Source organism: Ictalurus punctatus, chromosome 4 (genome assembly GCF_001660625.3).
Source record: "Ictalurus punctatus breed USDA103 chromosome 4, Coco_2.0, whole genome shotgun sequence".
NCBI lineage: Eukaryota > Metazoa > Chordata > Actinopteri > Siluriformes > Ictaluridae > Ictalurus > Ictalurus punctatus.
Window position 1 is genome coordinate 1,811,777 of NC_071284.1, and position 12,376 is coordinate 1,824,152.

At 38.2% G+C, this 12,376-nt stretch overlaps 1 protein-coding gene across 13 annotated transcripts in view; it reads left to right on the forward strand.

Annotated features, from left to right (window-relative positions):
- Positions 1–12,376, forward strand: part of ppfibp2a (PPFIA binding protein 2a) — a 38,287-nt gene that overhangs the window by 20,618 nt on the left and 5,293 nt on the right. For 8 of the 13 annotated variants that reach the window (XM_017466295.3, XM_017466298.3, XM_017466301.3 and 5 more), the window contains 13 exons: positions 442–553; positions 1,237–1,269; positions 2,450–2,511; positions 4,399–4,474; positions 5,764–5,852; positions 5,953–6,020; positions 6,104–6,164; positions 7,123–7,164; positions 7,301–7,412; positions 9,069–9,204; positions 10,553–10,684; positions 10,998–11,148; positions 11,589–11,700. In XM_017466295.3, coding sequence (XP_017321784.2) covers positions 442–553; positions 1,237–1,269; positions 2,450–2,511; positions 4,399–4,474; positions 5,764–5,852; positions 5,953–6,020; positions 6,104–6,164; positions 7,123–7,164; positions 7,301–7,412; positions 9,069–9,204; positions 10,553–10,684; positions 10,998–11,148; positions 11,589–11,700 — 1,186 coding nt within the window. The remainder of the gene's footprint in view (positions 1–441; positions 554–1,236; positions 1,270–2,449; positions 2,512–4,398; positions 4,475–5,763; positions 5,853–5,952; positions 6,021–6,103; positions 6,165–7,122; positions 7,165–7,300; positions 7,413–9,068; positions 9,205–10,552; positions 10,685–10,997; positions 11,149–11,588; positions 11,701–12,376) is intronic. The other 5 variants (XM_017466296.3, XM_017466299.3, XM_017466303.3 and 2 more) reach the window with 2 other exon arrangements.

Sequence of the window (12,376 nt, forward strand, 5' to 3'; positions counted from 1 at the left end):
ATTAATCATCCTTTAATTTTTGGAAGAAGTAATGATTTGGAAACGTGTGACATACCCGAACTGACCTTTCCTCTCTCATAACCAGTATTTCAACATGCTCGTTATTTGACCCGGCCTTCCACCATGGCACCCCTTTAATGTGTTCTTTGCCCTGAGGTAAAAGATCCCCTCCGGTGTGTCCTTTGCACAACCGTATTATAAATACAGAAATGCATCAGTAGAACGGTCAGGTGCTTTGAAGACACCTGGTTTAATTGAGGACCAGTTTGTGAAACTCTGACTTAATGGTGGCCTCAGACAATTAAAAAAAAATCAGTTTGACCTTCTGCTTTATGATTGGTGTTACATGATCTTTCCCTTATCCTTCATCTTATATCAGAAAACTATTAATTTCATTACTTTTGCAGACAGAATGATATGAATGATAAATCTCATTTCCAGGCAGAAATCTCGGGCCTTCAGCACCTCCTGCAGTGTAAGAATACAGAGATCGAGAACCTTCAGTCGCAGCTTCTCTCCAGATCTCCCATGTCTATTGACAGTTCAGAGAGAGGTAAGTCTACATTGCGGGTTTTTTTTTTCCATTAACACATGAAATATGATGTAGTGATAAGAGTCATAAGTAACACGTTTGCTCTAATCGCACAGCACTGATCAGTGGCCCTGATTCACTGTTACTGAATACATGGCTTTTCAACTGGTCGATTGGTTACTATTGATTAATTAACCAAAAAGAGGTGAATCTGGCTGATCCAGAAACCTGTTGTCTAATTTTATAGTCAAGAAATTATCAAGCGTATGCTACTATGACCTGGAAGTTCAATAACAATGTGACCTGGGCCACTGTATATAGATGGCTGCCTGTAAATGTATGAAGTCTGCTTTACGTAATGCTGGTATGGACGCCTGTTGGAATGAGTGTTTGTAGATGTTTACGTAGGTTTTTGTCGATGGTCAGGAAGGGCTTATGATTGCGTCATGTAGCCTTAACAACACTGCCCTTAAAGTAAGTAAAACGTTAAGGTAATCTGACAACTAGCAAGGTTCACTCGTACCGAAACAAGCCATTTTATTCAAGAATACAAAGCAGTCATTGTGTGTGCAGTAGAGTTTGAATGGTGTGTGTGGTGTTTGTGTGACTTTTATATAATAAGTGTTTGCATGGTGTGTACCGTAATTGTTTGTGGGGTGACTAACAATAGCTCTGTATCCTCTTTGTCCTGCTCTCATCATAAGAGGAGTTATACAGGAGAAGGCTCAACACCAAACGTAAGATTTTTAGCATATCTGATCTCTAACATACGCACACACACTCTCACAGAAATAGCCATACACGCTAGACTAGCAGTTAAGCTGCTTACGAGACAATTCTTTCCACTGTTGGTGCTCTCCCTTACTTTTTCACCTGATGGAATTCTGCACATCTTGAAAGTGGAAGAAGGAAAATGTGTGTTTTAGCAAAAGCATGCCTTCTTATAAGCCTATGATATAATAACACAATGAAGAATCATAGAACAGAAAGGACTTTTTAGAGACCCTTAAGGAGCAAGTGGGGGTGTTGGGTATTCCTTTAGGACAGGTAGACTTGGTCAGAATTAATTTTGGAAGAGTATAGGATTGGTCAGAATTCCTTTGAAATCAGACAGGATTGGTCAGAATTCGTTTGGGAGGAGGCTGGACTGGTCAGAGTTCCTTTGAACTCAGACAGGATTGGTCAGAATCCTTTGGAAGGGGGCAGGATTGGTAAGAATTCCTTTGGAAGAGGGTAGGATTGGTCAGAATTCCTTTGAGAGGGGGCTGGACTGGTCAGAATTCCTCTGAAATCAGACCGGATTGGCAGAATTCCTTTGGAAAGGGGCAGGATTGGTCAGAATTCCTTTGAAAGGGGGCTGGACTGGACAGAATTCCTTTGAACTCAGACAGGATTGGTCAGAATTCCTTTGGAAGGGGGCAGGATTGGTCAGAATTCCTTTGAGAGGGGGCAGGATTGGTCAGAATTCCTTTGAACTCAGCCAGGATTGGTCAGAATTCCTTTGAACTCGGGCAGGATTGGTCAGAATTCCTTTGAAAGGGTTCAGGATTGGTCAGAATTCCTTTGAACTCGGCAGGATTGGTCAGAATTCCTTTGAAAGGGTTCAGGATTGGTCACAATTCCTCTTGTAGTGAGCAGAATTGGTTAAGGGTGTCTGTGAGAGTGCCAACTGTCAATAAGAAGATGAATGTGTTGAGCAAAATGTGACAGATAGGACAAGTATGGAGACAAAATCAGAGAGTGCATGCATGTACATGTCATGTATGTGATTTTTCAAAAGCAACAACAAAGCATGTTTCTAATAAAATCCAGATAATGGTAAAAACACACATTCACATTTCTTGTTCTGTTCTTGATCTAGGAAACTTTTTTTTTATATACATAGTAAACATGCTTGTTTCCTTTCTTTCTCTGCAGATCAAGAGCTTCTAAAATTAAAAGCCGGAATGGAATTATTAATTGCAGCCAATGATGAAAAGGTACATATATGAAAACTTAATTAGTTAGAAATTACTGTGGTCCAGATAGTCTCATTAAAACATGTTTAAAGGTTCGCGTGTTATTCCAGGAGAACACTTGGAGAACTCTAGATAAAACTTTGAAGTGTTCTTATCTTCCAAAAAATGGGTTCTACTTGGAACCCTTAAAAGTTTTACGTACAGCCCAATATCAAAATGTTTTATTACCAGAAAGGGTTCCAAATACAACTTTTTTGAAGCTAAGAACCCTTAATTATCCTTGAAGAACCCTGTTTAATAAGTGTGTATGTACAGTATGAACTGGATAGGTGTGCGGTGCAAATTCTTAATACATAGAACCCTTAATACATAGAAAAGTTCTTTGTTTGTCCCCTTAAATGTTTTGATTTAAACCCTACAAAAAGGGTTTATCAAAAAAGCTTTCAATTAGACTCCTTTTTGGAAGCTAAGAGTCTTTAATTATCCAATTAACCTTTTAAGAACCAATGAAGAACCACTGGGTAAATGTGTGGTACAAACTGCAAATCATTGGCGTTTATTTTCTTCTACATAGAACCTAGAATCTGTCACCATCTAGAAACTTCAGCTAAACTGCCTTGGTGCTTGGTTCTAAGTAAAAATAAGTGTTACTCAATGAGGCATTGGATAATTTGGTCCTTAGCCTCCTAAAATAGTTCTCCTCTGAGCCCTTTCTGATAAGGAGCACTCGGTTGTAGGGCAAACAATGGAACTATTGTTGTTCGGGTTCCCCCAAAGACTGAAGAGTGTAGCACCTTAAATGATTCCAGTTTGCTTTAGAACTCTACAAAGATGGCATCCAAGTAAGACCCCTTTAGAAAGCTGGAACCATTAACTCCCTCACTCCACCCCATTCTAGCACGTGGAAGAGTAAATGAAAACCACTTTGAGCACACAGGACCTCCTGTTCCCGTCTGTGGACTCAGACAGCATGGGATATTTACAGAACCCCGGCTAAAAACATTTCCTTCAGTCCACACTTAAAGGTGCAGATCTGTGCCAAAACCCGTCATGTGTTTGCAGTAAGCGAGACGTGGCAGGGTCTGCTTTAGGGCATCGCTTCAAAAACACACCCAGTTCTCTGAACTCTCTGCCAAATCTCAACTCTGCCTTTAACCAACGTTCCGTTTAACTGCGCGGCCACGTACCGCGTTCTAAACGATCAGGGGGAGGAAGATTATTTTCAGATAATCTAAAGGATTGCATAATCCTCATAAAGCACTCGGATCCTTTCCGTGGCTGCGAGAGTGTTGAAGGAGACACAGGGTGCTTTCAGATTTCTCCGATGAGACGCGTCGATATGGGTTCTTTGACGGTTCTTTACGGGTTCATTGGATGAATTATGGTTTCTAAACAATCTTTCTGGATTTGGAATCATGTCATTGTGCACAAAGTTCACTTTTTTTTTCTTTGTTTTAGAAAAATAATATAAAGGATAGCTATCTAAGCGATACAACAACAGTTCAGTGCAATGAAGTACCAACCTGAAGTTGATTATTTTCCTATAACAGCGAGTGTTTCATTCCTCTTACACCCCTGATAATTTAGTGTTGTGAAACAAGTCACTTCCTGTTCTCACTTACATTATAATAGCTATAAACACTCGTTCCCTCTCTTTTTTTTCTCTCTGAAATCACATGCTTGTCATGTTACTGAAACTTCCATAATGTAATAATATACAAACACATTAATATAAACCTCTGGCCACTACTGCCTGACCTTGCTGTTATAGAAAATGAATCAACGCCTTTCAGCCAATCAACCACATAGCATCTATTGTGACTTAGAAATGAATTCTGTATATCGGTCATATTGTCTTTAGTGTATGATATATTCATTTGCTTACGTTTTTCTTTATCCATTGTGCAGGATCGGCGTATAGAGGAGCTTTCTCTTCTCCTGAGCCAGTGCAGACAATTTCGAGATGGCAAGGCCTTGTTTCAACGTGAGGCTACTGAGCTATCTTACTCTAACTCTTTAAACACTCATTATTATTCGGCTGTTAACAACGGAGCACGACATTCAGTAAATGTGAATTATTTAATAACAACCGAGGACTTCATTAGGAAAGGTGTGTAAGGGAGACCATTTACAAAAAAATGAATAAATAAATATATAAAAACTTTAAAGGTGCAGTTGGTGACTTTTACAAGTGTTAAAATGTATGATTAATGAATTTGAAGTGCATAATTTGTAAACTGTCTTAGAGAAATATGATTAACATGAGTGGATTCAGTGGATCTGGCTAGTTTTTTTCAGTGTTTTTTTTTTTTTTCTTCTTCTGGTCCTCAAATAAACTCCTCCCACAAAGCAACATTCGTTATGCATAGAGTGGATGTAAAAAGCTCTACACACCCACATTAAATTTGTACATTTTTGTGATATTAAAAATGAAACCATGATCAATCATTTCAGATCTTTTTCCATCTTTAATGCAATAATACATCCAACAACAACAAAGTAAAAAATGTTACGGGGGAAAAAAAAATAATAATGGGGTAGTCTGTTTTTTTTTTTCTTCTTCTCATGAATCAAAATTTGGCATCCATGCCTGCCAAATTTTGCCGAAAACATACATTCCATCACCCCAAACCATGTGGCAAAATGTTTTATGTTCTGATGAGACAAAGGTAGAACTTTTTGGGCATACTTCTAAAAGATGTGTTTGGTGGAAACACAATACAGCTTAACACCCAAAGAACACCATACCCATGGTGAAGCATGGTGGTGGAAGCATCTTGCTACGGGGCTGCTTCTATTCAACTGGGACTGGGGCTGTAGTCCAGACAGAAAGAATCATGGCTAGTTCTCCAAATACCAATCTATTTTGACACAAAACCCACAGGCCTTTGCTAGACTTCTGGAAATGAAGAAAAACTTCACCTTCCAGCAAGATAATAACCCAAAGCACAAATACAAAATCAACAAAGGAATGGCTTCAGAAGAAGAAGATAAACACTTTGGAATGTCAGAGCCCAGATCTAAATCCTATTGAAAACCCGTGGAATGACTTGACGATGGCTGTTGACAGGAGATCCCTAAACAAGCACGGGGCACTAAATATTACACACTGCTCCTTTAATTCCCCGACTCCTGTACATTATGTACATTTTTGAACGCTCTGTGCTTGACGTGGTGTCAAAACATGTCAAGTACAATGGTAGTACACTGTATGATTTGTAAAATTGAATTTATTTATTCATTTAAAAAAATCTTTTTACTAATAATCTTCAGAGACGCCGGCACCACAGGCCAGCAGTGAGGAAGACGAGCTAAGTGCAGCAGTGAAGACAAAAGCTCTCACTATTAAAGCTCATTCAGAGGTATTCTGTGTACATGACTTTGTTTTTACGCTCACATGGAAACGCTTCACGTTCTTTCGTCATGTTCAGCACCTGATGTTTATTTATCTCTCTTTTCTAGATGACGTCCGGAGCGTCCTCTCCGCTTCTTGCATGCAAAAAACCTGATCAGAAGGAAACGGAATCCCGGTATCACAATTTCTGTCTATCTTATTGCTACAGTAATGCTAAGGGTTCATTACTGACACAAGGACGTTGCTTTGTTGTCTCAGGTCGCAGCTGAGAAATCCGTCCAGCAGCCAGGAAGATCTGAAAAGTGAAGCAACACAAAAGGTTTGTGTTTTTATACACAAGGAATTACACCGAAAAGGGTCAAATGTTTTTTAAATGATTTTTTTTTTTTAATGTTGAAATGTGAAGTTGCCCACGATGTAGCATGGTGGTGGCAGCATTGTGCTACGGGGCTGCTTCTCTTCATCTGGGACTGGGGCTCTAGTCAAGATAGACAGAAACAAGAATAGTTCTCCAAACACCGATGTTTCACCTGTGATTTTTAATTTTTTTTACGTGAAAATTTTTACGTTACCCACGGTGAAGCATGCTGGTGGCAGCATCAGCATCACGACTGAGTCAAATGAAAACCTTAAAAGTGCTACATGAATAGAATCATCTTTTTTTATTTTATTTTTTTTTTCCTAGAGGAATCTGTGCACTTGTTAAGTGCTGGAACACTTGGTTTTCCCTCGACTCATCCCCGTATAAACAGATAAAAAGAGTATGATGTCCTTTAATGAATAGAAATCGCAATTATTGACATATTTCTGTTGTATTAGAGGAATAAAACACTTCAGGACACATCGCACCAGTCCAACAGTGATTATTTTCCTATGACAGTTTACCCCCGAGTGCTTTATTCCTTGAGTACTGGGAAATGTGTCGAAATTCTTGTCTGTAGTAATCACACACGGTATTCTACACACGATGGAAACTGGAGTTAATGCTCAATCTCTTTACAGGCAATAAATTCGGCTGATGCGGCAGAGTGTAGAAATTCCTCTTCTTCCTATCATACCTGATTGAACTTGTCATCAGAATAAGCGCATGACTTACCCATCCTAAATCCTAAAGCTTTCATTTCGTAGTAAGAATAATGAAATCCTAATGACATGTGGTCCAGTGAGCATTTCGCTAAGTGATGATTGTGTCAGGACTCGATTATTTTTGTACATGAATCGTCGCGTGTACGGCTGTTTCTAATAATTATAATTCTGATCTTGTCTCAATCCTGTAGCCCATGATCGGGACTCCTGTAGAGCCTGCTTGCTCAGACGAGGTACCAGTGACTGATTCAGTTTTAATACCAATCCAACTATTAAACGAATTCCCATCTCACTCAGATGATAGTGTCAGTGCCATCAGAGAAACTCTCTCAGGATTACTGTTCATTTTCTGTTTTCTCCCACAAACAGGGTTCTCAGTCCAAACCGGAGAACGGGACGTGTATCCTGATAGACGGTAATAAAAGCGACGGCTCAGAGCCGAGGTCTCAAGAGGGCAGCCAGGACGAAGACATTAACCCGAGTATGAGCTTTAATCACTCTTATAGACCATGTGTTATTTCATCTATCTTGGGTCTGAATCACGCTTTTTAAGCAATATATTGCGGAAATCCTGAAGAATGAACGATGTGATATATGAAAGAAAGAAGGAGATAGCTAAGCAGCTAGCTGGACAGACAGACGGACAGACAGACAGACAGACAGACGGACATATTTTCTGCTTTGTCTAACATTTTTATAAAAAAAAAAAAAAAAACAGCCATTTTTAAAAAATTTTTTTATTACTCTTATTTTTGTTTTTATTTTATATTATTCTTTTTTTTTCTTTGTTTTTTTTTTGTCACTGATGAGGTCACTGGCATTATAGGATAAAAATGAGAAATTAGATAAATTAGACAATTAGGTAATTGGATAATGTTATATTAATAAGGGTTTTGTTTCTCTGCACACACAAGAACCCAAAAATGCGCTTTTTTTTCCCTTTTCTATATTTGTTTGTTTTGTTTGTTTGTTTGTTTATTTGTTTTTTCTTAACTTAACATTTCACCTAATGATGACAAAATAAGTGTTTACTTTCACACATACAAAAAAAAAAAAAAAAATTAATTAAACAAATAATAAAAAAAAATACATTATTTAATTCATACATCAAGTCTAATAAACCAACAAATGATTGAACAGACAAACAAATAAATAAATAAACACATAAAAGAAACTGCCTGGTGTCCCCCTCCTCTCTGTATTGGGTAAATGAAAGCCATTTGTTGCTCCACGCTAGGATTTACGTCTGTCTTTGATCAGGTAGAGTAGCTGGAGGTTTTATGTGAAGCCCGAGTTGTTCCTTACTATCACTCCTTCTCTCTGTCTGTCTGGAGAACCAGACCTGTGGCTTCAGCTGTGTTTTAGCTTTAACACAGCCCAGATGTTTGCACATGTGTCAGTGTGCAGATCAAAGAGCAGCATTTACTCCGGAAACCGCATGCTATCAGGTGTAATTTCTTCTTCCGCTTTCCTTAGAAGACCTCGTGTTCTTCTAAACTCTTCTTTTATTGCGTTTAAATTGTGGTTTCATTATGCGTAAGTAAGTATATCACCACGGCAATGTTTTCTCCAATCTGATTGGTCAGATGTTATAGTTTCTGTAGTAACAGTCCGTTCACAGAGACTTGTCCGGTGGATGCTCGACGTAAACAGGGTTAGGGTCAGGGTTAGGGTTACGCTGCTATACGATTATAATCACCCATGCTGTTGGTTGTTTCATCTAATGGGAAGACATGCACTTTTATATTAAGTAAACGAGGTCAAAGGTTTTCCGAAGGTCTGACCAGAGGATCTGCGGTGTGAGATTTAAACAATTTAATGGAGTACAAACCTAAGATTAGTGCTATTATATGTAATTTATGCTTTAATAAAAGCACAGGCTCGTTTACGTTCCACACAGTTGTACTTCGGCTATTTCCCTGCTATTTTTGAAATTCTGGAAAGACATACCGAGTACGTTTAATATTCCATTATGTGCCTAGCCTCAGAACTATTCCATAGCAGAAATAGCTTCACTGATAGCATCACACCTCATTTCTGTGTGAACTCACCTTCAGGATGCAGTATAGTGACATTCTCTGCTGTAGGTTGTCTTTCTGCGATTATACCTCATGTGTTTTATTTACGTTTCCTACAGAAAAGGCAGAGAGAGCGGAAAACCCGAGCGCTCGCGATGCATCACCCACGTCGTCTGGTGTGGATTCAGGAGAACATTCCCCTGTCTCACAGGAAAACATGAAGAACAACAAGAGCATACGCAAACTCTGGGGGAAGTGAGTGAGGATCTGTGACTCTGCATGCCTGCTTCTATCTGAACCCTATAACCTGCCGGGGTCAGAAGATTCCACAGAAAGTACGAGTGTGAGTCAAATGAAAACCTTTTTTTTGTTTGTTTGTTTACACAAAAGTCTGTCATTTTTCTACATGATCTCCATTTTGTTCAATGCGAGTGTCCAGATTGCTCTAGAAAAAAAAAAAAAAAAAAAAAAAAAGTTTCATTTTTAAGGTTTTCATTTGACCACACTCATATTTTAAAAGTGGATAAATACTTTTCCTCCCAAACATTGGAACACAAATAAACAAACAAATGAACAAATAAATAGAAAGCTATAGAAATAAATTGATATGTTCTTGAGTCATATTTCTACTTTTATTATTATTATTATTATTATTATTATTATTATTATTATTATTATTAGTAGTAGTAGTAGTAGTAGTATTACACACACTTGTGCGTGAGTGTGTAATAAAACTAAATAAAAGCCATTTTAGCCTCTCAGACAAACAAACAAATTAATGAATAAACAAAAATGTAAACAAATGTAATTAAATGCAATACTACTACTACTACTACTACTACTAATAATAATAATAATAATAATAACAATAATAATAATAATAAGAGGAAGAAGAAGAAGAATAGCATCCTTACAACACCCTTACAAAAATAAAATAAGATAAAACTCAAAAAAGCAGAAAGAAAATGATAATAATTAAATGAATGTTTTCTACAAAGGGTTAGAAGAGAAAGCATTAATTAAGAATTAATGAGTCGCCCCTTGTGGTTGAAAATGGTATAACAGGTGGTCTTAAAAAATAAAGAAATAGTATATATATATATATATATATATATATATATATATATATATATATATATATATATATATATATATATATATATATATATATCCTTTAGACATTTCAGGTGGACAAACACAAACAAACAAATAAATAAATTGAAAAGATTTTTAGCACTAAAATTGTCAAATTGATGCTGTAAATATATATCATATATTATATACATCATTGACAGTTTATTTATGTAAAAGAAGAATAGAAGTGGAAAAAAAAGGTGTAGAATTTTCATTTGAATTCATAACTAATCCAAAAGCAATAAACAAGAAATAAAACATAAAACATTTAAAAGCGTACATAGTATATTATGTCTGTGTATATACAAAACAATATGTCCTTTAGTCACTTCCTGACGACCTGATTATTCTGCCATTAACTAAGGAAGATACTGTAATATGTATTGGTTTAGATGTTGTAAAATGTTTACAGTTCTGAGTCAGTGAACACTGATTTAAAGACGTGAACACGACACGAGTCTGTGTTTAGGATCAGGAGGACGCAGCCGGGGGGTCTGGGGCCAGGCGATGATCTGGAGCCCACTGAGTTTAGGAGAGGAGGATTTAGAGCTACAGCTGGACCACGACTGGCTCGAACCCCTGATTCGGCCCGCTCAGTCCGGTAGGAGTCCAGATTTGAGTTATTTTCTTCGGGTGGTACATATTTCAAACAAATAACGTGTCACGGTTAATTCTATAAACAAACTAGAACTCGTGTAATATTTTACACGGTCACATGTATGGTTTTCACCATTTAACACCACGCTACATATTGTATTCGCTCTATGATTAATAATAAGAATCTTAATAATAATAATCTTGAGAAATAAGACTTGAATGAGTTTTACTATAAATTTTAGAATGGAAAGAACTTCCCGGTCCTGTCCGCTGTGTAAATGCACTCTGGATTGTTATTTTCCTCCGTCACTCCTCAGAGACATGACGGTCCCGTTCTCCAACTGGACCACGGAGCAGGTGTGTGGTTGGCTGGAGGACTACGGACTCGGTCAGTACGTCAACTTGGCACGTCAGTGGGTGATCAGTGGGCAGACCCTCCTCTCCGCCACGCTGCAGGAATTTGAGAAGGTTTGATTTCCTATAACCACACTGGGACATTCAACTGTGTATCTCTCCGCTCGTCTCTGTGTTCTCTATAGGTTACTATAGTAGCGTTAGCAACATCATCACTGGACATGGCAAATGATGAAATCTGGTCTCATGAACACGGAAGGAAGAAGGGATGCCAATTTTACCCGAGGCACCTTTAACGGGAATGTACAAATCAACGTGGGATAGCTAGCCAGCTAATAATAAACAATAAATACACAAAACCTTTGACCCTATTGTGCCCGAAATGTCAGTTCACTCCATATTCATTTCTTGTTTATAGAGCTGTTATATAAATGCTGTACTGCACGAGCGCGTGCTGTTATATCGGACACGGCTGTGATCACCTACGGCCGATATTCAGGTCTAGCTCTAGCTGGTGCGATGTTGCTTAAATATCATTCGAATGATTGTTACAGGAGATGGGCATCAAACATCCGCTACACAGAAAGAAACTGCAGTTGGCTCTCAAGTCGTTCAACAACAAGGCGATGGAGAAATCCTCCGAGCTCGATCACATCTGGGTCACACGTAGGTACTTTTGTAATGTTGTTAATTATGGTATTACCTTCTGAGCGGTAGCCCGATGTCTTGACCACTGAGTTACCACTGCCCTGGATGGATAGATGGATGGATGGATGGATGGATGATGATGATGAAGGAAGGAAGGATGGAAGGAAGGAAGGATGGATGGATGATGATGATGATGATGATGATGATGATGATGATGATGATGAAGGAAGGAAGGAAGGAAGGATGGATGGATGATGATGATGATGATGATGATGATGATGATGATGATGAAGGAAGGATGGAAAGAAGGAAGGAAGGAAGGATGGATGATGATAATGATGATGATGATGAAGGAAGGAAGGATGGATGGATGGATGGATGGATGATGATGATGATGATGAAGGAAGGATGGAAGGAAGGAAGGAAGGAAGGATGGATGATGATAATGATGATGATGATGATGATGAAGGAAGGAAGGATGGATGGATGGATGGATGATGATGATGATGATGATGATGATGATGAAGGAAAGAAGGAAGGATGGATGGATGATGATGATGATGATGATGATGATGATGATGATGATGAAAGGAAGGATGGATGGATGGATGATGATGATGATGATGATGATGATGATGATGATGATGATGATGATGAAAGGAAGGATGGATGGATGGATGGATGGATGGATGAT